This window comes from Pseudonaja textilis, chromosome Z (genome assembly GCF_049901715.1).
Source record: "Pseudonaja textilis isolate UNSWEBS1 chromosome Z, rPseTex1.2, whole genome shotgun sequence".
In the NCBI taxonomy this organism is placed as follows: domain Eukaryota; kingdom Metazoa; phylum Chordata; class Lepidosauria; order Squamata; family Elapidae; genus Pseudonaja; species Pseudonaja textilis.
Window position 1 is genome coordinate 89423403 of NC_142008.1, and position 27598 is coordinate 89451000.

The 27598-nt window shown below is 36.6% G+C and overlaps 1 protein-coding gene across 1 annotated transcript; it reads right to left on the reverse strand.

Annotated features, from left to right (window-relative positions):
• On the reverse strand, positions 1–27597 carry ODAD4 (outer dynein arm docking complex subunit 4). Its single transcript, XM_087918354.1, has 12 exons — positions 27445–27597; positions 26354–26485; positions 25803–25956; positions 24883–24944; positions 23653–23806; positions 21270–21494; positions 19316–19523; positions 7579–7665; positions 6445–6641; positions 5781–5881; positions 4090–4168; positions 1–460 (listed from the first exon to the last, which is right to left on the reverse strand). Exons 1-12 carry the CDS (start codon positions 27556–27558, stop codon positions 135–137), a joined length of 1839 nt encoding a protein of 612 aa, XP_087774480.1. The 5' UTR covers positions 27559–27597; the 3' UTR covers positions 1–134.
• Between the last annotated feature and the right edge of the window lies 1 nt (position 27598).

Below are 27598 nucleotides of genomic sequence, written 5' to 3' on the forward strand. Positions count from 1 at the left end.
TTATTTTATTTGTGTTTTATTTAGTAGTCAGAACATCACAAGCAATAATGTAGAGAGAAAATATTGTGAGGCAAAATGGATTACTACAAGAAGACAGTTCCTAAATTACAAGCCAAAAACAAATTTCACCAATCTTATCCTACAGTTTCTTCACTCGGTTTTTCTGGGTCAGGTTCTAATTCTTTCTCAGGTTCTTCTCCAAGTTCTTCCCCAGGTTCTTCCTTAGGTTCTTCGTGTTCTTCTCCTGTCTTCTCAGTTTCTCCTTGATCTGGTTCTCCCTCCATCTGTTGCATCTCCCCATTCTCAGGTGCAGGCACCTCTTCTGCTTCTTGGGATAATACCTCTCTCACATCTTCAGATTCAAGTTTTTCAGCTTCCTCCTTTTTTTCTGTATCAACTGCATCTTTCTTGAGCTCTTCCTCCTTCAACTCTTCTTCTTCCTCCTCTTCATCTTCTAACTCTGGGAAATAATAGAATTTCAATGTTTATATCCATCTCTACTCTCAGGTTTATGACTTCTCAACCATATTTCCATTTTACAGCTATGGGAAAGGCAAGATTACTAAGGAAAACCCCCCAAAAGTGAGGTCAATTGTAAAGGGAACATAAATGGATGGCTTTTGATTATCCTATTCAGAACTTTGAGGGCAGGTATATTATTCTTTTGTGCTTTCCCCTCAGCAGTGGGATCCTACCTGCTCCACTACTGGTTCGGTGATAGCGTGTGCACACACACACACCTAACACGCGCGCACCTAACGCACCCACACAGCTTTCCACACACCAGCTGAGGCCGCAACGCCAATCAGCTGAGAGGATAAAGAAAAGTGCAGGGCCCAGTGGGAGGGCCAATCCTGTGCTTTTCTCTTATTTCTCCTTTGAGGCTTTTTTCCTCCTCTCAGCTGATCGTGGGAGGGTTTTTTTACTACCACTGAACCGGTAGGAATTTTTGATACCGGTTCATGCGAACCGGGCCAAACTGATAGCATACCACCCAGTGGTGGGATTCAAGTTTTTTTACTGCTAGTTCTGTGGCCGTGGCTTGGTGGCTGTGGCGTGGGAAGGATAATGTAAAATCTCCAGTTAGAGGTGGTATTTGCCGGTTCTCCAGAACTACTCAAAATTTCCGCTACCGGTTCTCCAGAACTGGTCAGAACCTGCTGAATACCACCTCTGATACCACCACTGTTTCCCCTACAATGCTTTGCTATAATGCAATTGCTTTTTGACAGTGGGCATAGATTCCTGGCTTATGAGAATTAGAAAGACAGGAAGCCACACAACAATCCTCAGATATTCATTCTAGAAAAGTAATGAAGAGTTCTATACTGAATTAATGTACACCAACACTGAAGTTTAAACTTGAAATCGAATATAAAAATTTGGTTAATCAAAAAGAGAAAAATGCAGTGCTACCTACCAACCAAAAATAAGAGACTGGAGAAATACTACCACCCAGAGGGCAAGCTTTTCTCTGCAACTGCAACGCTTATCCATTCACTTTTAATACAGAATCCAAAATCATTGCATTCCAACATTTAAGGTTTGCCCATGTTTTTTTGAGACATGATTACTATGTATTCAGTACATTTGTAGTGTTTATTTACAAATGCAGGCAATAGAGACTTATCAGAGATTTTGTACTTTTAATTAAAATTGTCTACTTGCACATTTTATCCTTTATTTTCTATTCAGCACAATAGGATTAATAATGTATTATTTCTTTTAATTAATTTGTTTTTGATCGCTGAACATTCTGAAATACTATTGACTGTTTCCTCTTTTTTCTATATCTGTTACAAAAGACAACTCAAAAAATAGCATTCTTGTTATGGCTAAATTGATTGCTATCACATTCTCATTGTTTTTTATTTTCCTAGCAGGCCACAGGCATCATAGTGTGCTACAAACAGTAATCTTGTGCAATCTTGTTTTAATAGTTTGTAGATTTAAAATTTGGAACGTGGCACTTTTTATTCAGTTTTGAAGTTATATTTCACATGTTGAATAAGGTGATCCATTCTTTAACCCTGAGCTGATTCTTAATCAGCTCAGAAAGCTATGCTATGGAAATGTGGCCACAATCTAATGATCCAAGCAAAACCAAAAGCAAAGTAGAAGAGAAGATGATAAGAACGGAAGATGCAAGTAATGTTACTGAAGACTCTTCAGAAAACTTCCATTTTTAATAAAATGTAAGTGGAGGGTAGGGAGAAACTATTCCATAATTGCTATGGAGAAGCAGCATCTTCTAACATTGGTTCCCCAAAATTCCAAAACTGTGGGTCAACAAGGAGACCCTTTTTACAATATCTAAGAGGCTATACAAAATCCACTTAGGGAGAAAGTCCCATTGGTACTCAATTATCAAGTCACACATAGCTTTGTAGATTAACACATACACTTCTGTTTAACTTTAACCAGTGCAGAGCCCACAATATAGGTCAGTGATGGCTAATCTTTTTGGGCTCCCATGGCGAAAATTGTGCATGTGTGCATGCTCATGTGCCAGCACCTAGAAGGCAATGCATGAGCCCCTCCACGCCCCCTGTGCATGCGCGCCCCCATGCTACGTGGATCTCTGCACATGTGCACAAGACACCCCACATTTCTGTGCATGCATATGCATATCCCATACACCCCCGTGCATGCATACCAGATACCCAACAATCAGCTGGCGGGCAGATGGCGCACATGCATGCCCAACGGGGCTCTTCCGGGTGACCTCTCGCATGCCGGCAGAAGTGGCTCTGCATGCCACTTCCAGCACATGTGCCATAGGTTCACCATCACGGATATAGGTGGAAGTTGGTCCCAAATTAGGAGCCAATTAAGACACAAAGTGCCTTACCCCTGACTAATTGTATTTTCTGGATAGTTATTTAAACAGAGCTCCCTGTAAAACACATTGCAATAGTCTGTGAAAATGTTCTTTACTATCATTAGCCCTGCTTGTACCAGGTAAGAAAATAGTTGGTGTATAAGCTAAAGTTGGTTAAAAGTTTTCCCAACTAGAGGCCTCTACATAGTGTTCAAGCAGAAGCCATGAGTCAGGAAGAACTTCCCCAATCACAAACCTACAACTGAATAGGTAGTGCCTGTTCAACAGGGTTACCACTTGGCACCTAGGGAGAATTCTAATGTATAAATAGAAATTCCATTTTGTTTGGGTTTAATTTGAGCTGTTGCCTTCCATCTGGATTCTCACAGCCTTCAGATATTAGAGTAAAACTTCAACAGCATTTTCTCCACAATTCATGGTAGCAATATATATATTAGTATTCTTAGCACATTAATGCCACCACATCCAAAATTGTTGGATGACCTCTTAGTGATTTCTTCAGTTATTAAAAAGCCAGCAGCGAGGGGACAATATCAATCCTTATGGTACACTCACAGCTGAAGGACCCTCAAGCTGACTTCTGTTACCCTACCACAACACTAAAACCAGGAAGGAAGGAATGGAACCCTGGCAACACATTTGCCTGGAATATTCTGTAATCAACTTAGTACATAAATCAATTATTAATGAGAAATACTGTAAAGGAACAATATATTTAATGATACATATAATAACAGCTGCGAGATTGGTGTATGCCCAAAACTGGAAGAATGAAGATATACCTACAGAAAGAGAAATAATAAGGAAACTATTAGTCTGTGCAGAGACGGACAGACTAACTTTAGAAATCAAAGATAAGGGTGAGACACAGTATTATGAAGTCTGGAGTAAAATGTATCAATGGCTAGAGTCAAGGAAAAACAAAGGGTTGACGCTTTATAGGAATGAAGTTTTGTAAACCAAAGAGAATGGAATATAACAGACAAATACGAGACGATACAAATACAATAAAAGACGGTTGTAAATATGTATATAATTGTAGATAAATGTAAATAGAAATAATATGTAGCTAGCACTACACTAATAACATAAGGGAAAAAGGAAATTAACTGTTATGTGTATCTCTAGTCTATACTATAGCTTGTATGTCCAAAATGATGGCCTAAAAGTCACACTGTGCTCAATTGTTTTTAATGTTTATTCAATAAAGTTTATTTTTTAAAAAACAACTTGGTACGTATACCAACCTTTCAATTCACGCATCCTCTCAAGTCTCTGTTCTTCTTTCAACTCTTTGATGAACCCTTTGTTGGCTTCATCTAGAGCCTGGTAAAAAATAGTCTGAATCAGTGATGGGATTCAAATTTTTTCTGTGAGCGTGGTTTGGTGGGCATAGGGGGGAAAGATACTGTAAAATCTCCAGTCAGAGGTGGTGTTTGCCAGTTCCCCAAACTACTCAAAATTTCCACTACTAGTTCTCCCAAACTGGTCAGAATCAGCTGAATACCACCTCTGGTCTGAATCTATATAAAACTTCAGAAAAAATTTAAAGAGATATTCTCCTTGCATATTTAGTTTCATTAGTGTGCAATTTACATAGTGAAACAGTTCATAGATATGTGTACGTGTAAAATAAGGTTAACCAGGAAAAACAGAGGAATTAGAGTTCGAACCCTCTTGTTTCTTTAAGGACAGTGGCACAAGGAAATTCACATATGTAACTCAAACCTAGTTATCTGGAATCTTCCAGTCATCAGAGTGGAAAACTGGGGAAACAATTACCGTATTTATCGGCGTATAACACGCACTTTTTCCCCCTGAAAATAGGGGGCAAATGATGTATGCGTGTTATACGCGCGATCAATCAGGGAGCGGAATCCTCTTTAAGGGATCCCGTTCCCAATAGTGCCTAGCGGCGGCGCAGCGTCATGACGTGATGTCAGCGCTGCGCCCGCCGCATATTTTTTTCCTGAAATTTCCCTCTTAAAGGGAATGCGTGTTATACGCCTGTGCGTGTTATACGCCGATAAATACGGTAAGTTGTTGGATCAGGTAAGTTGTGCAGCACATAATCAGAAATTGAAGGAAAATGTAGGGGCTCTTGACAAAAACAGGTCCTAGCCTTACTGACTTTTTAGAACAAAAGAAGAGGTCTATTGAGTTCTCCAACAATAGCCAGCCAACAATTTCAAGAAAGCTACAAAAACCCCATGAAAGCACTTATCTACCTGTATATCCCAATATTTTGTTTAGTTTCTTGTGTAAAATACTATGTTTCCCTGAATACGAGTAGTCTTCAACTTATGACCACAATTGAGCCCAAAATTTATATTGCTAAGTGAGAAATTTGTTAAGTGAGTTTGCCACATTTTATGACTTTTCTTGCCATATTTGTTAAGTAAATCACTGGAGTTGTTAAGTTAGTAACCCGATTGCTAAGTAAATCTGGCTTTCCCATTGACTTTGCTTGACAGACGGTCACAAAGGATGACCTCAGGACATTGCAACCATCATAAATATGAATGAGTTGTCAGGCATCCAAATGTAAATCACATGGGAATGCTGCAACGGTCATAAGTGTGAAAAAATAGTCTTAAGTCACTTATTTCAATGCCGTTCTTATTTTGAAGGCTCACTAAATCAACTGTTATTATTCAAAGATTACCTGTATAACTAATTCTCTATTAAAGCTAGTACTGCATTTCCTTCCATTTTTAGAATCAATAGCTTTTCCTCATGCCTCCTATGGTCTTCTAGATTTACTATCTTCCTGAACAGAGGCATCACATGTCATGTACTATTTTACTTTCTCAAACGCAGGGCAGCCATAAACTGCACTTTGGGAAGTCCCAACTTATCATCTTATCATGAAAAGAAATCATTGGTCCTAATCCTTCCTGCTATTCTTTTTTCCATCTTCCATTTTTATGTTACTTACAATGATGATTGCCTGCTGAGCTGCATCGTTGTGGATACGTTTTGCCTTCTCTAGAGCCTTTTCAAAATATGTGACTGCAGACTGAAAATCCTCCAGTTTCACTGTGAATAGATAAAGAGAAGCTTACCCAGGTAGTGTTCATGTGACACATTTCCAAACTATTACTGAGTATGGTACAGGAAACAAGGTACTACAGTTTTTACTGCCCAGGATTTAGTATTTGATTTTTAATATCAATGAAGTTTTTATTTTTTGTATAACAACACAGTTCATTAGTTCAAGTCGTTTTGAATGCAGGAATTAAAAGCAATTGACTAGGTGTTTAGCTGTCTCCCTTCATCATTTTAAAGTTTAAGAAATCACTTATGTTTTCAAGACATAGAAGCAATCCTGCAGTTTTAAACAGCAATCTGAGTTGAGTTCATTTGCATTTTAATAGTGAGCATGTATATGATTGTCAATAACTTGGCTAATTGAAGTTGCTGAATTGAATATTTTCTCTACCGCAAAAAGCTAAATATATCAGTAGAGATTATCTTATATAGCAAATAATGATAAGTGGATTTTCATTAGAAAAGAATAAGGAATTCTGCTATGTCAATGAGGCCCAGTTCAACCAATGAAGATAAACATTTGGGTTAAAGCTTATGCAAAGCAACTTTACCCTGTGCCTGTGCCACCAATACCCCACCATTGAGCTGCCACTCAATGTCTCCTTCTTCCTCTGCGCACTGCAAGGATTTTTCACCATAGTCTCGAGCTTCAGCTGCTTTGTTGAGTTCTAGGTAGCATCTGCCAATTTCATGGAACAGCCAAGTTTTCTCCAAATTACTCTTCATAAGAGGAATCTTTTCCTCCCAGCTTTGCAAAAAAGAAAAAAAAGAAATGTAAAGATTTATATACAGGAAAAAAAATAGCCTTTAAAAATATTATTCTAGACTCCTATAACGCTTCTGCCAAGCCCAGTACAGTGATAGTATAGTCAGCACTCCTAGGATCAACCCTTGATTTCCATTTTTATACAATTGTTGCAGATCTCTCAACTCTCCTAAGGGTGGATTCTGAGATTCAGAAATTAGAAATTGTGATTAAAATGGTGGGGCCGTATAGGTCTAAAGGAGAGATGATTGATATCTCTCACAGTTGAGAGTTGGCAGCTAAGACTTCAGGAGACAAATATTAACTTTTATCAGTGATGATTATTATACAAAAATTCTTATTCTCAATCCTACTGCTATTTACCATCATCCATGTATGGCAGGAGTCCCCAAACTTGGCAACTTTAAGACTTGTGGACTTCAACTCCCAGAATTCTCCAGCCAGCATAGCTGGAAGCTATGGGAGTTGAAGTCCACAAATCTTGAAGTTTCCAAGTTTGGAGACCTCTGATGTATGGTAAGCCAGTTTTCAGAAAACAAGGACAATTTCAAGTTTCCATAATAATAAAATTTTCTTAATATAGTAGTTTCAGCCTTTAGCATTAAAATTTCTGCATCTTCTCATTCTTTGAGACATTCATTGGATTATGAGTGAGGGGGGTCTCCGTTCCACCCAATGACATAACTCTGTATTGGCTAGGACCGATGAGACAGCATTTGGGGGTTACAGGTTCCCATTAGCCTGTATTCCCATCTTTTACCCCAACACAAATGAGTTCTAACAGCTGTTAATATATCTTTACTTTTCTTTAACTGACATTGCTCTCCTTGATCATTTATGATCAGGTGGAGTTAAAATAGGACAAAATAGTGAAGACTATTACTGCAGAAGGCAATATCACTGTTTGACTTCCACATACGTGTCAATGGCTTCCTGAAAGTTGCCCATACGGGCATATACCCGCCCAATGTTGTCAAGGGCTCTGGAGATGGCATCAGTCATGTTGCTGCAAAAAAGACAAAAGCAAAAGTTCTGATACTGTTTCAAAAATACACCATCAGCCATTACCAATCCTGGATATTATTTCTATATATTAATGTATAGTGCACTATGAATGTGTACAATACTTTAAAACATGAGTAGCGGTTTATGATTTATAGTGTGCTTGTGACGTCTGCTTCCATTTTGCAGCCTCAATTTACATCTCCAAAACTTAGCAGGGGAAACTTCTCAATGTTTCCTATTTTTAATGAACTGAAGAGAGTAGATGTGTTACATGCCTGTGAGAATACCCCTTATCATCCTAATGAACAATCACCCCTTATCATCCTAGTGAACAATCCTAGTGAACAATATGAGCCAGCACTGTGCTGCAACTGCCAAAAAAGCCAACACAGTTCTAGGCTGCATAAACAGAGGGATAGAATTAAGATCACGTGAAGTGTTAATACCACTTTATAATGTCTTGGTAAGGCCACATTTGGAATACTGCATCCAGTTTTGGTTGCCACGATGTAAAAAAGATGTTGAGACTCTAGAAAGAGTTCAAGAAGAGCAAGGAAGATGATTAGGGGACTGGAGGCTAAAACATATGAAGAACGGTTGCAGGAACTGGGTATGTCTAGTCTAATGAAAAGAAGGACTAGGGGACTTCCAGTTGCGGCGCCGCAGCAGCGTGGGGAGAGAAGATCAGTCTCCATTCTTTTGTCCCCAATCTGCGCATCTGGAGGCCCCCCCAAGGGGGGGGAATCGGCAAAATTGTGAGGAAGCCCGAGGTGTGAGGGCGACTGTCTGCCACACCGCAAGGAATGCTTGCGAACTTCAGCGTGTGAATGATCTGCCATATTAATGGCAGACTGAAGTCACGGCGATCACACCAAATGAGGAAGGAATAATAGCAACAGCAACAGCATCAACATCGAAATAACTATTGAATGCGATCATGCAGAGGCGGAGAGTGATTGTCAAAGAGGAGAGATCTTAAAGACTGATCGACAGAACTGTGAGTCTCGGAGAGGGGGCAGAAGTCCAACAGAAAAGCGGCAATCCAGTGGGGAAGAACATAGGACTTAAAGGCAAGACATTGGAGCAAGTGGGATTTGGCTACCTAAAAGTGTTTGAACGAGATTTGAGTACTGGATTGGAGGACTAAGCGATTGTGGAAATGGGACTTGTGGTGGAGGTTATAAGTGTGGAGAAGACCAGAAGAAAGAAGACACAGTAAGAGAGCTGGACTAAGAAAGGAGGCGACCATCTTAACTTTAAAGGACAGTAAAGATAGCTAATGCAATAGACTGTGTCAAAGCAAAATATATATGAACTGAAAAATCTGATCTAACTGTTACTGTAAAATGCTACATGAATTGATGATTTAGATTAATTAATTGTTTATTATTTAAGTGTGGCATATATTACTGAGTTTGGATAAATAATTGGAAAAATAGAGGAAAGATTTAATTAATATTGGGAATTAGCCCTGAAAAGAAAGGAACTGCATAATGAATTTTTAGATGATTAATGAATTCTTAATTTGACTAGGGTATGAACTAAGGTGATTAATGAATTAAGCGTTATTAATGAATTAAGTAAAATTGATTAGTGGTTTAGATAAATTGATAGAAATTGAGAAACTTTGTTGTGTTTGTATTTATATAAAAATAGGGTTATTAGTAAGTAGTAGGTATTAGTAAGATAAAATAGTAACTTTGTTATAGATTTTGCCTTCTACCCGTTGTGTTTCTTTTTTCTCTCTCTCTCTTTAATACTGTTATTCTTCTAACTTATCCTTTGATTTAATACTTTTTTAGCTTATTTTTTTCCGACTGCAGATTAGATACTAGCAGGCTTTTCTTGCTAGAATATAGTAAGTTAGTAATATAGGATAAATTTTTAGAAATTATTAGTAATTCAAATTGGTAGTAACCTAAATTAGATATATAGAAGCACGGAACAGAATAATTAAAGTAGATAGAAGCAAGCTGTGGATGGTAAAGTAGGAAGAAGTATATAATAAGATAAAGAGTATGACAAGTACTACAACAACTTTAAAAGGAAAGAAAACAATTTCAGGTTCACCAGTATCAATTGCATCCCCAGCGGGACAGAAAACAATTGAGGGGATGTTGGCTACAGACAAGCCGAGTAATGCTGCCAATATGCAAACTATACAAGCAACTCTACTATCCATCCAAGAAACGATGCTTAAGAGAATATGTTGGCAAACCACATTGACTTGAAGATGGAAATGGGAGAGATGAAAAGCAACATTCAGAAATTAGATAGGAAAATAGAAACGATGCAACAAACAATGGAAAAAAATGAACAAAAAATAAAAAAGAAAAGAAAAGGCAGAGCAAACAGAAAATAAAATGGAAGCTATGGACAGGAGAGTGATGGAAATGAATAGAGACCTGGAAGATTCAATAATCCATTTGGAGATGGAACGTGCAGCATTTTATTTGAGGTTCCAAAATATGCAAGAAACAAAAGATGAAGACCTGGGAGCTATTATGGCACAACTGATTGTGGCGGCACTGGAACGGGACTAACAAGAAATTACAAAGGAAATAGATGAGGTCTATAGGGTTCACACAAACAATGCAAGGCGGAATAAACTGCCAAGGGAGGTTCACATAAGATTCGTGAGGAAAAATGTGAGAGATTATATAAGATGATGAAAGATGAGTCTATGACCTACAAAGAAAAAGAAATTGTGACCCTAAAACAAATCCTGAGGTGAGTGAGAGACTTAAACTATAAATTCTTAGCATCGCTCCTAAAAAAACAAAACACCTGGTTGGTTCCAGAAGGAATGCTTGTGACCTGGCAAGAGAAGAGAAAAAGAATCAACACCACTGAGAAGGCGCAGGAACTATATGAACAACTGGCAGGAGAGGAAGAAACAAGCAGTAAAGAATAATTGGAGAGCAGGAATCAAGAAGATCAAAAGACCAACAACAGGAGGTTAGAAGAGGAACAGGAGAGAAGCGATAAGGAAGAGAGAGAACATCCAAGAAGAGAAGGATTATGATCAAGACCACTGAGGGAAGCAAAAGTAAATAGAAGACTAAGACAGACTTACAACTAATATGATGGAATGCGTAAAATTGATGCAAGATAATAAAAGCAGAGGTGGTTTTGGGCTACCAGAATGGGAATTATATTATCAGACAATGATACTAAATTGGATTAAAGATTGGTTTAAATTAAGAGATAAAAGAATATTAACAATAGAAGGTCATGACTTCCAAGAAGGTTGGCATGTATATCTGTGGGGGGGAAAAAGATAAAACACGTGCCTATTTCAATAGGCACTTAATAAGAGATTCATTATTACAAACCTGGAGGAAAATTAAGAACAAGCACTATATGAAAATACCACATTGGTTGTCAACCATGGAGGCCATAATACACCCAAACAGATTAGATTTAGGGAAAATGGTAAATTATAATGATCTATTAGATGCACAAGGAAAACTAAAATCAAATCAAGAATTTAAAAAAACAAGGAATCACAATTGGTGGCCATATCTTCAAATTCAAAATAGATATAAAACAGACTCAGAAGAATTTGAATTTGATATGGGGCAAAATCAATTGGACAAAATTGTATTGGGGTCAAAACAAAATTTATATCCAAAACATATTGTATTGGAGAATACTCAAGATTTTAAAATGGAAGAGGAAAAGGTTAAGAACACTATGATAGTATGGGCATGAAATTTTGGCTATAATATAAATTTAGAAGAATGGGAAAAACTATGGAACATAAACTATAAACTAACAACATCCTCATCATATAAAGAAAATGTATATAAAATATTTTATCAATGGCACTTAGTCCCGGCAAGATTAGCTAAGATACCAGCCCAAAATGTTGGAAGTGCCAACAGGTTGATGGTATCTTTTATCACATGTAGTGGCTATGTCCTAAGGCCAGGGCTTATTGGAGTAAAATTAAAGATTGGATACAAGAAATTATTGGACAACAAATTGAATTTAAGCCAGAACTTTACTTATTGGGGATAATCCAAAATCAATATCTGAAAAAGATAAAATATATAATATTACGTATTCTTATTGCGGCCAGGATAACCTATGCACAAATGTGGAAAGGGTCCAAAATCCCAACAGAAGAATTAGTTTTACTAGCAGATAAATAGCAGATTGTGCAGAAATGGATATGCTCACACTTAAAATGAAGGAAAAAGAGGAATCTGATTACTACTCAGTATGGCATAGATGGTATGAATGGTTAGAAAACAGAGATAAAAATTGAAATAGAATGATTATATAGAATACTCAAAAAAGTGATACATAGAAATGTAGGTATGTAGAATAAATGTTAGATATTCCTAATCACTGGTGAGAGATATATATAATAACTATTGATGATATGTATATATAATTATGATGATATGATGATATGTATGAATAGATGATAGAAACATAAGACAACAACAGATGTGGATGTAAACGCTGTCAAAAATGTAATTACGATTTGTATTAATAGAAAATAATAAAAAGTATTATTAAAAAAGAAAAAAAAGAAGGACTAGGGGACACATGATCCAATATCTCAGGGGCTGCCACAAAGAAGAGGGAGTCAAGCAGAGGTGATATTCAGCAGGTTCTGACCAGTTATGGAGAACCGGTAGTGGAAATTATGAGTAGTTCGGAGAACTGGCAAATACCACCTCTGTCTGGAAATTTTACAGTACTCTTCCCCTGCCACACCCATCAAGCCATGCCCACAGAACCGGTAGTAAAAAAATTTGAATCTCACCACTGAAGTCAAGCTATTCTCCAAAGCACCTGAGGACAGGACAAGAAACAATGGATGGAAACTAATCAAAAAGAGAAGCAACCTAGAACTAAGGAGAAATTTCCTGCCAGTTAAAACAATTAATCAGTGGAACAACTTGCCTCCAGAAGTTGTGAATTCAGTTTTTAAAGAAGAGATTGGAAAACCATTTGTCTGAAATGGTATAGAGTCTCCTCCTTGAGCAGGGGGTTGGACAAGATGACCTCCAAGGTCCCTTCCACTCCGTTGTCATATTATTATCATTATCATTATTATTTCATTAAACATGAAACTCAGTCAATGGAACATTTAAAAATGTATCACTAATATTGACTGGTGCTCATGGTTGATACAGGTAGTTGCCAGCCTAGGTATCAACCAAGGTATCAACCAAGTATCTTCTTAAAATTATTAAATTTTAAATAAAAGTATCATCATCATTATCATCCAAACCAGAAAAAGGATACACAACATTTTGCTCTGGTAACTTTGCCCTTGCAGTCTAAAAAAACAAAAACAGTAAGTTGTCTAGGGAACTCAGATTTATTTCATCTTTAATATGTATTGTCTGAGAGAAATGATACTGTAGAGCAGGGGTGTCCAACCTTGGCAACTTTAAGACTTGTGGACTTCAACTCCCAGAATTCCTCAGCCAGCAAAGTTGAAGTCCACAAGTCTTAAAGTTGCCAAGGTTGGACACCCCTGCTGTAGAGTCTTCTTGAATGTCTCTAATTACTGCTATATTTCCTGTAAATATCCAAAGGGGATATTTGTTTACTTATCCATGAGAATATATACCTAACTAATACTACATTACCACACGTTAAAATTTACATACAATATTTTATTGCATCTTACTTAATACTTTTTTAATTGAAAAGTTGGTAGGTTTAGAGGTAGTCCTTGACTTACAACCATAACTGACCACTACAGTAACAAGTAGTGACAACCATTAAGTGAGACAGCCTCACTTAATGGCTCTCAGCCCATTCTCCCTAGTGCCAGTTATTCAAATGCATGGGTCATTAAGCGAGCATGGAGTACCTCATGAGTGTAGGAAGCTCTGGGAAACTTGCCACCTTGCTGAGTCTAGAAGAAGACAAGCAACAAAAGGTTTTACAAAGCAAAAACATTCCAATCAAGGGAAGAGCCCAGATAGATTATGCCTAGTGCCATATTCCAATACCGGAGAGGCTTCCAAACAAGCCTCTGTGAGAAAAGAATCTCTGTCCCATCAGTTGGACATTGGGAGAAACAACATTTCCTTTGCTTAACCCCTTCCCTCCTTCAGAAACCCAGATTTCAATAAAAAAATCCAAAAAAATTGGGAGGGCGTATTTGTTGAATGTTCCCACCTTTGCTCTCCAATCTCAATCCCATTTAGCCACCTCATTTGCTAAATTTACTGCAGGTCTGGCAAGTTGATGACAAAAACTGTAAGTTCTTACCTTGACAAGTGACTGCCAAGCTAGGGAGAATAGAGGAAAGGAAGGATGCAAGGGGGGGAAAAAATCTTTCTGCAATTTGTTTGTGTGAAGGAGCTGGAAAAAAAATCCATCTCAAAACGAAAAACAGCTACAGCACAAACATGCAACAAATGGCTACAGCAGAAGCTGGATCCTAAAGGGTATCTTACAGGTAGCACTTAAGCAAGGGAAAAACTTGGGGAAGTTCATCCTGAAGCTGCCACCTTTGCATGTAGGCAGCTGGCTTTCTAAAGACCTACCAAGAGCCAGGAAAGGTTTGTAATCTCTCAACAGCCAACTGAGCAGAGCAGAAAGCCCGGAAAGCATCTGCCATTTCTGCAAAAAATTGCTGAAGCACTAAAAATGGCTTCCAGGAAGTATAGGGAGCAAGTCAAAACGTACAGGTTCTAGTCAGGACAGGATGGGGAGAGAGAAGTGAAGGGGTAAGATCCTTGTAGCTGGTCATGATGAATGACTGCAGGGACCTTCAGTCACTATAACTTTGAAACAGTCATGAAGCTTTCTGGCTAATGTCACAGTGATATGATGCATCTCCACAGAGCTCCATGGAATCATGCTGAATTCAACCTGCCAGGAGGGTCTGAGGAACCCAAGTCATCCTGGAGGGGTGATGAAGACAGAGAAGACACTCTGTCGATCACAAGGAGACCGCAAACTCCTTGTTTGATCTGGAGGAAACTCTCAATCCAGCGGGAAGGAAAAGATGGCCATTACATGCCTGACCAAAGCTGTGACAGCTGATCGATGAAGCAAGCATAAAAAACTGAGGAACAGTATGGTCAATCTGGGTAAGATTTTTCCAACTTTTGTTGGGTAACTTGCCCTCTTAAAGCTAGTCTGGCTGAAAGTGGGATTCAAAGAGGAGGAAGTGGAATTGTTTGTTTTCTACCCCCCAAGAATAGCAGCAAGCAAGCCTGAGAGCTATCTATAGAATCGGAAACAGGGATAAGATAATCTTTCAGGAAAGAGAAAGAAGTTTAAAGCCAGGAAAGTTGGCCTGGGGATTTTAACTACACTATTGATTAAACTGAAAACTCTTTTGAATATGAAATTCTAACCCCTGGGACTTTTAAACAGTTTTGGATTGAATAATACATTACAAGTTAATGAGAGAAAAAAGAGAGAAATAAAGGAACAGCGACATCTACAGGTAGAGAAAAACAATGAGAAGTGAAAGTAAGTAAAAGGATGACCTTGAATGTCTGCTGAAGATTAGCCTAAAAATTATTTATACAGGATAACAGAGACAGAGAGAGAAACAGTGTAATCTTTTCTCAAAGCTCAATGTAGCTCTTTGAACTTATTTTGAAGCTAAACAGACAAAGTAAATAGAAACTGGGAAATAGCAGAATTTATTTTTTCCTTTGCTGAATGCTCCTTTTGGTGATTTATCAGCCTTTGTGGTTGAACTCTGGGGTTTGGTAGGCCTATGTGTATTACCAATTTACCAAGAGGAAAAGAGAACAAAGTTTGAAGACTTGGGGATTAGCACAGCAAAAGAAAAGAGGTATGGCCTTATACAGTATATCAAAGAAACAATAAATGCTAGACAAAGCTTTGTAGATGAAGAGGGGAGAATTTTGATGGTGGAGGTAACAATGAACTATAAGAAGATACTTTTGGTAGCAATATATACACCAAATAATAAACAGAAAGATCTTTATGAAAAATTACACAAGAAAATTATAGAACTGGGATATGAGTGTATTTGTATGATTGGAGATTTCAATGCAATTGTAGATGCAAAACTTTATTATAAAAGCAGTAAAATAGGCAAAAAAGTTAGAAAAACACTTCCAAAGACCTTCTTCAAAATGGCAGAAGAAATACGCATTCAAGATGGAGTATGGAAGAAAGATATACCCTAAGGAAAACCAATACTCATTTTTTCAGATAGACAAATGTCTTGGTCGAGAATAGATATGATAAGGATGTCACTGAAGTTAAAATCTCAGGTGCAAGAAATAGAAAAAAGCATTTGGGCAGATCACAATTCAGTAAAATTTAAATGGAAAGGACAGAAGAGAAAAACAAGATGGACATTGAATCAATCAATATTGAAGGATAAGGAATTTATACAAATTCCTATGGAAAAAGAATTGGACTTTTAAAAAAAAGAATAAGAAAGAGGAAAATTAGTCAAAACTTATATACAAAAGAAAAATAAGTGAAAGAAACAAAAAAACACTAGAAGAACACAAAAGACTAGAATTAGAACTAAAGAATCACAAAAAAAAAGAATTTAAAAAATCAAATGGAATTAATAAAACATAAACTAAATCTACTTGATAAAGAAGAACTGGCACAAAAAATTAAAAGTGTTAAACAGAATTTCTTTGAAAATGCGAACAAACCAGGAAGATGAAAAAGAGAAGAAACCAATATATTGATTGGCAGATGAGAAAGGAGTTCTTCATTACCAAAATGATGACAAAAAATAAATAAATTCAAAATTATTATGAGAAGCTGTACGACCAGGAGAAAATTCCAGAAGAGAGAATAAAACAATATTTGGAAAAAGCTGAACTACCTAAAATACCTGAAACAGTGAAAGTCATGTCAATATCAATGATGGAATTAACAGAAGCGATTAAGAGGCAAAAGAATAATAAAATACCCGGACTAGATGGGCTACTGGCAGAACTTTATAAATATTTATATGATACTTTAGGCCCACCAACAATGTTAGAAGTTTATAACAAAGTATTGTTAGAAGCAAAGGTACCAAATTCGTAGATGAAAGCAAATATTACCCTAATTCCAAAAGAAGATTCAGACATAATGCAGATAAAAAACTATAGACCTATATCTTTATTGAATGCGGATTATAAAATATACACTTCAATAATAGCAGAAAGACTAAAAAGATTTTTGAATGGATATATACATTCAGGCCAGAATGGATTTTTACCTAAGAGACAGATTAAAAATAATGTGAGAGTGATATTAAACACACTGGAATACTATGAAGCACATCATGGAAAGCAAATGGCGTTAATTTTCTTTGACACACAGAAAGCATTCGATAACATAAATTGGCAATTTATATTTTCACAATGAAAATTTATCGGCTTTGGTGAGAGATTCATCAACATGGCTAAGGCAACATATCATAAGCAAATAGCAAGAGCACTGGCAAATGGAGATATGACAGAGAACTTTAATATAAAAAAAGGCAGAAGACAAGGATGGTCACTATCCCCTCTTCTATTCATATTGACACTGGAAGTATTTAATAGAAATATTAGACAAGACAAAGAAAATAAAGTTATAGAAATAAAAAAGTGAAAATATAAGCAACAGGCATTTGCACATTATTTGGCTTTTATCCTGGAAGATCCATTAAAAATGGGCACAAATTAATTAAAAAAAATAGAAGAATATGACAAAGTTGCAGGATTGAAAATAAACAAAGAAAAAACTAAAATTTTAGTTAAAAATTTTACAAATACATAGAAAAAGAGTTAATGAAGAGGATAAATATTCAGATAGTCAAAAAAAGTTAAATACCTAGGAATCCATCTAACGGCAAGATATTCAACCATTAAAGAAGATAATTACTATAAACTGACTCAACAAATTAAAACAGACTTGGAGAAGTAGAAAACCTTGCAACTGTCATTGACAGGAAAAATAGCTCCTATAAAAATGATCATTTTACTGGGACTATTATATCTCTTTCAAACAATACTGATAAAGCTGGAAAAAATATTTTGAAGAATGAAATAAAACAATATTAAGATTTATTTAGTAAGGGAAAAAAGCAAGAATAATTTTGAAAATGCTGTACTCTAACCACTGAGCCACTGAGGCTCCTGATATGAAATGCCGTCATACACCTGGTTCATATTATCATATGTAGTGGACATGCCCAAAAGCAAAAGAATATTGGACAAAAATACATACATGGTTGGAAAAAAATGGTAAAGTAACATATTGATTTAAAACCAAAAATATTTTTGTTGGGAATGCTACCAGATAAGTATAACAAGGGGAATACATATTTGATTTCACATATATTGACTGCAGCCAGAATTGTATTTGCACAACACTGGAAAAGTGAAGAGACCCCTACAGTCGAAAATGTGATTAAAAAAATATTAGAATGTGCAGAAATGGATAGATTAACACAGTTAAGGAAAAAGAAGAAAATACTGTTTTACTTTGACTTATTTTATCAATGGTTAGCTGACAAAAACAGAAATTAGAAACATGGGACTGTAAGAAAAGGAACACAATGAAAAAAGGGAGGCCTGTCAAACTGCATAAGCAAATATCAGTATTATTATTATGATCATTATGATAGAATGAATATCAATGTAATAAATATTGTTATAAACACTTTCCTAAAACTGATTATTGATGATTATTTCCTAAAACTATTTGTACCCAGACAACACACTATTTAACGAATACAGAGTCATATGAAGCTTTTGTGGGTTCTGTTGTAACTTTAAATGGCCATTAAATGACTGGATGTTTCCCGAGGACTACCTAAATAGGTTTAGTTGAATTTGTTTTTATAGATTTAATATTTGTAACTTTACATTGTATTTAGTTCCCTATATTAATTTTATATGGCAAATGTATTGTATTTTACTGCATTTTTATTCTTACTATGCCAATCATTGATCAAAATAATTTTTTTCTCTCAAACATGAGTATCTTTTCTGCTTCTGCCAAAGTTGACCTTCTCTACTTTAAACAGTGCAAAGCAGCAGATCAGACTTGGAATATTATGCTGCTGTTTAAAGTACTATAATTATATAATTATATATATTATATAAACAACTGATTTTAAAAAGAAGACTAAAGAAAAAAGTTACATGATATGGTTCATGTTTTAAATTATTTGTTAAGAACATATTTATAAAAAAAAATTCTCATATATTTAAGAGAGCAATGTGGCAGTATAGCAATTCAACTTTTTTTAATGGCTAATGCTGAATATTTAAATTATTGGAGAGTGAAATCACTACAGAAATAATTTAATTCAGTAAAATTATCTCAAAGCTATAGGTTTATCATAAATCTTGGAATTAGTGTCCTTACATCATAAAATGTCATTAAAGGGCCTCAGCAATTGAGAGAGAGTAGTACAGTGGAAAACTCCAGTTATTTTTATCTTTCTTAACCACTCCAAATAACTCTACACTCAAGATAGTAGAGATATTGTAGAGAAGTTAGACAGGACAGACTTGTCTAGCAATGGAAACTTTCCTCCAAGGAGCTCAGGAGTAGTGCATACACTGATATGTTAATCACACATGGTTTTCTAATCATTAACAAGCTAATATATCTTAATCCCTTGGGTAATTTTGCTTTTCCCAGGAAAGACAAAAACTGAGTGATTGCTTCTTTCCTACTTTTCTTTGGCAATATCCAGATCTAGACGGTGGCTCTGCAAAGCTGCCATCATATTCCCCATCTCAATGTAAGCGTTTCCAATGCAACTGTAAAGATTTCCAACCAGCTCGCTCCTGTTGGGGATTTCATCATCGGACCAGCTCTGGATTTTTTTCAGTACTTGCTCAGCTTTCTGGCAACTTCTTTCAGGGCAGCCACTAGTCAGCACTTAGGAGAAAAAGAAGGAGTGGGGGGAATTCTGCATGAGCAAATATGCTACTCAAGCATGTATGCACTGAAACAATGCACAGAGATTCAGGATGATCATATGAAATACTTATTTATCAATTTCAAATATCAGCAAGAAAAATCTTAAGATACTTTCATGCATTGTTTATAGTTTTAGATTATATGTGGATTATAATGAAGTATGAATCATTTACTGTACCTATGCTTTAAATTGTATTATTCTTTTATCTTTCTATTTTTCCTATTTTCTTTTTCTAAATAAAAGCCCTCCCAAATCTCTCCATGCATGAGAATGCATGAACAAACTTGGCTGGGTAATGAGTGACACAGAATGCTAGATTATAGATGAACCAGCATAGTTTCTCTTATCATTCTTAAATTTGCCTGGAGTTTGATACATTTCACATATCTCTAGAAGAAGAATTCTCTCATCAAACAATGCCAGAAAATGTCAAAAGAAATTCAGATAATATCAAAAAAAGGATTTTGGAATCTGCTATATTATAGTATATAGAAATATTATTTCCCCCCCACTAAAGTCAATTATTAGACCTCTTCTTCCATCAGTAAAATTGATTTGAATACATATGATAATTTTCGCACTGTAAGATGCACCCCACCCCCCAAAAAGTGGCTGGAAATTTCTGTGCATCTTATAGAGCGAATATTGCCAAAATCCCACCCATCGGCCCCCACCCTTTGGCCTCTGCCTCCCAGCAATTTGCCTCCTTGCAGCAAACAGTAAACAGCCTGGTTAGCTTCACAGCCTGATTTAGCACAAGCAGCTGATTGGTGGTTGGATCGGCCTCCTGGAATACTGCCAATCAGCTGTTCAAGGGTGCCTATTGCTGTATAGGGATTGCCGTCGTCTATCACTGCGTCTGTGCACCCCATTTTTGGCCTTCATGAATCCCATTTTTGGCCTGTGTGTGCCCCATTTTCGGCTTGGGCGGGATGTGCTGAGGCCAAAAATGGGGTGCATGAAGGCCGAAAACAGGATGCATGGAGGCTGAAAATGTGATGTGTTGAGGCTGAAAATGGGGCACACAAAGGCAGCAATAGGCGGAGGCGATAGGCAGCAGCGGTGATCCACGCAACCTGGAAGAGATGATTGGTGGTATTCCAGGAGGTCGAACCAACCGCCAATCAGCTGCTCATGCTAAATCAGCTGTGCTGACCAAGCTTTTGCAAGGAGGCAAATTGCTGGGAGGCAGTGTTTTTTTCTTGTTCTCCTCCCAAAAAGCTAGGTGCATCTTATGATCTGAAGCGTCTTATAGTGAAAAAAATACAGTATATATTTTACACACACACGCACGCATGCATGTACACATACACACACACATATATATATATGAGATATGCTACCACTAGATGGAGATCAATCTGAGGCTATAGGAAATAATATTTTAGTAGTTCTCAGAAGAACAAGAAGTATCACTGAAAGAACTTACTAATAGGTGCTGAGGACTTTTTTTTAGTAAGAAATATGATTCTGCATACAAAAATATTACATTCTATACATTGAGAAGTCACACATATATTACATACAGTTTATCATGTCAAAGAACTGACAAAAAACAAATTGGAAGGATTCTGAAAGCAAATTTTCTTACTTAGGACAATCCTGTTTCTTTAAACATTGCAGTTCTATCTTATTTCAGGCAGCACACAAACAATCCCATTAATAAATTCTAACTGGTCCCCATTTTCACCTGAGCCACCTACGCATATCAATGTCTTCCATGCTCTTTAGTATGTATCTTGCCACCTCAGAGGGCTTCCGCTTTTGATCTCTGGTCCATCTTTTCAACATAAGCTTGCGATCTCTGATCCGAGCATAAATAGGTTTTTGCTGCTGCCAGAAATCTGTGCGAGTATCCAGGTAGGAAAGACCCTCCTGAAGTAAGTCTCCAACAGTTACCCCCTGCTTGGTAACACTTTTGATCAACTCTACAAGAAAGCCAGAGGCAAAAAATATGGTGAGTTATTATTGAGTAGATAAGTGTTGGTGTTAAAATACTATACTTGCTTGACTCACAGTACTCTTCTCAAATGTGATTTCCTCTATAAATGTTTTACAGACACTTCTGAAAGAGAGGTTATTTACAGAAAAACTTTAAAAGGCTGAAATACTGGTAGTGACTTATGACCACAATTGATATACTGATATACAAAATTTCTGTTGCTGAGTAAGACACTTGTTAACTGAGCTTATCTCCATTTTACAACCTTTCTTTCCACAGTTCTTAAGGGAATCATTGATGTGGTTAAGTTAGTAATATGGCTATTAAATGAATCTGGCTTCCCCATTGACTTTGCCTGTTTGAAGGTTGCAAGATGGCTATGAAGGTTGCACTATTCCCTGGGATCATCATCAAAATGAATCAGTTGCCAAGCATCCAAATGTTGATCATGGGGAGGATGCAATGGTCATAAATGTGAAAAACTGTCACAAGTCACTTTTTTATTTCTGTTATAACTTTGAACAGTCACTAAATGAATTGTTGTAAGTCAATGAACAAAAAGATCTGTGGGGGGGAAATGCAGTTTTTCCCCCCACAGGTAAGCATGAAGATGAAAGAAGCCTTTCAGGGGAAGAAATTTCCTTAGAAAAATATCTCAGTCACTTTTTAAATTTTAAAGAAAAAAATGCTATTGAAATACAAATAACCAAAGCAAACATCCATGCAGATACCAATTCAAAATGTTTGAAATAAAGTATGGTAATCGTTTAACTAAATCAGTCTTACAGGTTTACAATATGGGGCTAATCTCTCTCTGGAAATAAAACTGACCTCTGTAGATATGCAGGACTTATAGGGTAAGGCTGACATGTTATTTGTGACTCTTCCTGAGCAGAGGCAAATGATCAGCCAACATGTATACCAGCTAAGGATTATTAGAACAAAAGTCTAACATATCCAACAGCTGTCTTAGAATCTATAAAAATATGGGGGTTTTCAAATTATCTAGAACCATTAGGCAAAATCAAGTATTGCTTACCCTATTTATCTAGCATTAGTTTACCATGATTTTGGTATCCATTGGAGATGTTAAGAATTGAATATAATTGCCTGGTTCACAAATAATGCTAAATCTTATAGTCTGCAGGTTATAATAAGGGAGCCTCTGTGGCGCAGTGGTTAGAGTGCAGTACTGCAAGTTACTTCTGCAACCAGCTGCCTAGAGTTTGGCAGTTCAAATCCCACCAAGCTCAAGGTTGACTCAGTCTTCCATCCTTCTGAGATGGGTAAAATGAGGACCCAGATTGTTGGGGGCAATATACTGACTGACTCTGTAAACTGCTTAGAGAGGGCTGTAAAGCATATAAAGCAGAATATAAGTCTAAGTGCTATTGCTATAATGCTGGGCAAAAACATTGTATAGTACTAAAACCAAATCATTTTATGGTTTAATGCATATATGAGTGCAACTTCTTCAAAGAACTTGTCCTAATGCTGATATGTAGTTGGGTTAAGGTTGTCGCACCTGACAACCTTAAAATAATAGGAGAAAAGCACAGAATCAGTAGAGATATAATAGGAAGCTCTGAGTAAGTGCAGCAAGAAATTAAAGGACGATACACTTTCTTTCCCATTTCTGTGCTTCATTTATCTGCATACTTCTGTATTTTGAAAAAAAAACCAACAGGAAATATAACTATAGTTCGCTTGTTAAGATGCTTGCCTCAAATCAGATTTAGAAGAATCAAAGTATATGATTGGTGTTTGAGCCCCTCCATTTGAAACTACCAACACCAGAAAGCTCTATCTGAAGATAATCTCACAGAGCCATATAACAGTCAATTTCTCTCCCTTCAATAATCCTTTCCACTCAGGACTTCTCCACTCAGGAAATTGCATATTGCAGAGGATTCTGAAACTTGTTAAAATATGCATGTACTTCCCTAGCAAGATTTTTTTTGCTACCATTCCTTCATAACTTAACTATGGAACAATTTTAGTAGTGCACATTGCACAAAAGATTATTAACCTAGACAAGAAATTGCTCTCCTGAAAAAATCAATTTCACAGAGGCAGGCAATCTAATGAGGTGTGTGGTTCTGGGCTCCCAGGTGCTGCACTATACAAATGCATTATACTAAAACCTTCATCCTTGAGCAGTTTTTCCAGAAAAGCCTTGTCAACATAGAGCTCTCCCAGGAGCTGTCGTTCCATCTTCTCATTCCTCACGGGGGCCTGTTGTTTACTTAAGTACTTTGCATCCTTTTTGATATGGAGTTTCTGCTTTGCTTTTTTACTCTGTCATAAGAAAAGAAAAAAATAATTTACAAGGTCCTTTTTTAGACTTCTCCTTTCTCTGCAGCATTATTTCTTCAGAAAGAAACAAAAGGAGCCCTGGAACATAGCAAAGCTGTTTCTCAAACTGAATAGATCCAGGAGCATAGATTAAAACAACTGAACATTTCAGATTGAGATGGAAAGAGGGTTTCTACAACTTGAGAGGTTTGGGATAATGTGATTAAAAATTCAAGAACTATGTCAGTCCATGCTCTCATGTAGCATGGTGATTCAGGGTATGAACTGTAAACACAGAAGGCCTTGTTTTACGCATTCAAGTACTTTACTATGCAACTTCCTACCAAACAACAATTGAAGGACAATAACAATACTCCTCTATTTTATAATTTTTGTCTAGATGCTTAGCTAATGTATATGAAGCTATTTAAACAGTTGGCAAGTATAAACAGAAATAGATAAACATTTGGTACTTTAAAAATCCAATTTAAATGAAGGAAATTTAAGAATAAGACTGGAACATTCAAAATGTAGGCAAAGTGAACAATGTTTAAAGTGTGATTATTATTTTCATGACCTTCTGTCCTGACATTGTTGGGTTCTACATGGTGAATTCTATATTTTTGATGGAATATTATATATTACTGATCAAGTATAGGCAATACAATACAATAGACTACTGTAGCCTATCTAAATAATATATCCCCAGCATCATCACTAGTATCCAACGCTTAGGAAATTGTTGGCTAACGAAGAGATCAAGTGACTCAGGAAAAATAACAGATCAAATATCAGCTCATGCAGAAACAAGTAAAAAGCAAATAGTGATTTTAATATTTTTAAAAAAATATTAACAGTATAAACTATTTAAAATGGATAGGATGAAAGAAGTTTTCAGGAGAATGAAGATATTGCTATTGGTCTCACATATTATAGTTCAAGAAAATGAATGAACTGCAAAAGCCCACCGATCTTATTATCTAACACATCCCAATACCTTGAAACCCATTCCATTTTTCTATTTACTCCTAGAATAGGCACAAAATAATCACTTTGGAAAAAAGCTGGAGAGACCATACCTCTGCCTGGCGACTCAGAAAGCAGAGGTCCGCTCTATTCTCTAGTCTCACGGATGATGGGCCTACAGACAGAGAAGATACCAAGAGGTCAGGAATGCCCTACAAGACACCTATAGCAAATAGCAGTCAAAAGGACATGTAGAAGAAAGAATATCAACCTTATTAAAACACACACACATTTCAACCCTCTGGTAATTTATTTCCATTTTATTAATGTTCTTATTTTTCTTGAAAACATAGCTTAGAATATCACAAAATATTTCAAGTGTGGATGAACCAGTTTTGTGTAATGGCATATTATATTTTATTTCCCCTATATACTTTCCTCAACATATCATTCCCTGACTGTGTAGTGTAAAAGCCAGTGAACAATGCAATATTGAATTAGTGTCGGTGACATCCTGCTTAAAATCTACCCTCCATCATGGAAATTCAGTGGGTGACTGAGTCAATCACTGTTCTCTCAGTCACTTTATTCAAAGGATTGTTCGTATAGGAAAAAATTGGGAGGAGGAAACACTATGTATGATCTCTTGTGCTCCTGAAAGAAAATAGATCTATCAAACTGAAGATAGAATCAGAATCTTTTTCAGAAAGAATTTTGAAAATATCGCATTTGTTTCCTTTAGAAATATGGGAAATAATGAGATGGGCTATTTAAAAACTTTCAATTGCAAAAGAAGTTCTTCTTGAAGGCATAATTAATTATTTGGTTTTGAAAAGAACAAAATGAATTCTTTGGTTTATTATTTTTTCAAAAGTGAAGACCATGTATTATATATACATGGCACATTATATATAGCACAATATTTGACTGGTTTTTTTCCATATTTTTTCCATTTTCTATCACATTCAAATCTAGATAATGTCTGACAGATAAAATAAAACAACCTTATATCAAGGAAAACCATATTACTTACTTCCAACTGAATTTTCAATTGCTTCTTTGGATTTTTGAATACCCAGTCTGAATTTCTGCAAATCAGGGCGGAGCTTGTGCCCTCGATGATAAAAGACTAAAGCAAATTCAAAGTCGCCCATAGTATACAAGGCTTCTGCTTTTTGATACAGTCCCTGTAACAGAAAGGAAAACTATTGGACTGAAAAAAGAACAATTGGAAGAAATATATATTGTACATAGAAGCGAACAGCAAGTATACACACATTTATCCCAAAATCCAATAATTTGTCAGATGTAACCAACTTGAATTTGAACACAATCTAATAACATTTTCCCTCCTCTATTGCCAGCTTTATACTGTTTTATTTAATTAATTTGTTTTAAGAAACTATCTTCCTGTTAATCCCTCTGCACTTCTAATTTGCACTGCTTTCAAGATGATTTCCTAACCTGGTACTGGGAGAGGGGAGGGAATTGGCGGGAAAAACATAACTTTCTTCTCGCAATAAACTAGATAACCAATGACAGATTTTGAAATCTCTTAGGCTTGAAATAGGTATCTCTACTTACCTTAGTAAATTCTTTGTCAGCAGTCAGAGAGGCTTCTGCATCTTTTAGGGCATTTTCTGTATCTCCAAGTCTCAAGTAGCATTTTGAACGGGAAACAAGGCAGTTCCTGTCACCAGGTTGAAGCTGCAAAGCCTAGCCCATAAAAAAAAATTGTTTTCAATCTTCCTCATATTATGATTGCTATAAGCTGAGCATTACATACCCATTATTTCTCTGGTGAAGTCAGAGATATATTTTTCTTATGCGTAAATTGTATTCTATAATTTATAAGCTGCACTGCATTGTTATATATTGCTAAACTCTGGATTTTGTGATCATGTTCTCTGCAGCCCCTATATTCTTTGTCTTAAGTATCATATTCTTGATATGAGTGCCATGAAAAATACTTTCTCTCCAACTTTTTCTTCTTCCATCCTTTTCCTCCATTTGTGTTTACACACAGAAGCTCTAATAATAAAGGAAACATAATAGTGCTGCAACATGCATATTAACTGATGAGAAAGCTACATCTCAAAGATAGGAGGGAGTACAGAGCCAAATGGAAAATAAACAAGAAATTTGTTTTGTTGCTATTAATTGTTAGCAACTTTGAAAACTTGTAGGACTCTAGGGATTGAACAGCCTCTCTATGCTGCATCCTCTATTTGGATAGCATATCTAAACAGCAAATATCTGGACAATCATTGGAGTGCAATAAAGGCAGACATAAAATTCTAACTTCTTGCTGCCCTTCATAATTCCTGGAGCTTAGAAGTTGTAGCCAGATGCAATACCTCCTTCCAGTTACCATGTCTCACTGCACAGAACTTCACCCATCACATCTGGGGACCTGACTACCTCGGGTGACCCAGAGATGCAAGTCCCCAGCCTGCTGTGCAGCTCCTCGGATAACCTGTCTCCGTGCAGCTTTGCTGTGTGGAGGAGGAGGAGATCAAACAAGGCTCTTGCAATTGCCCTTCGTGGGATTCCCACTGCAGTATTAAACCCTCCCCAGTTCTCGGCTCTCTGATGCCTGCCTGCTTAGGAGGCAGACTCGTTCCCTCCCCGTCCATCTAGGGACTTCTCCGAATATCCACATGGAGAATGCTCACGTAAGTGTAGTAAGACAGAGCTTTGCTGAGCTCCCCGCGCCGGCTAAGCATTGTTCCTTCCGCCATGAGGCTGGGGAAAGTCCCACGCAAAACTTCCCCCTCGTTGTCTCCCATCTTGGAAGAAGGCAAAGCCGAGAAAGACGCGACGCAGTTG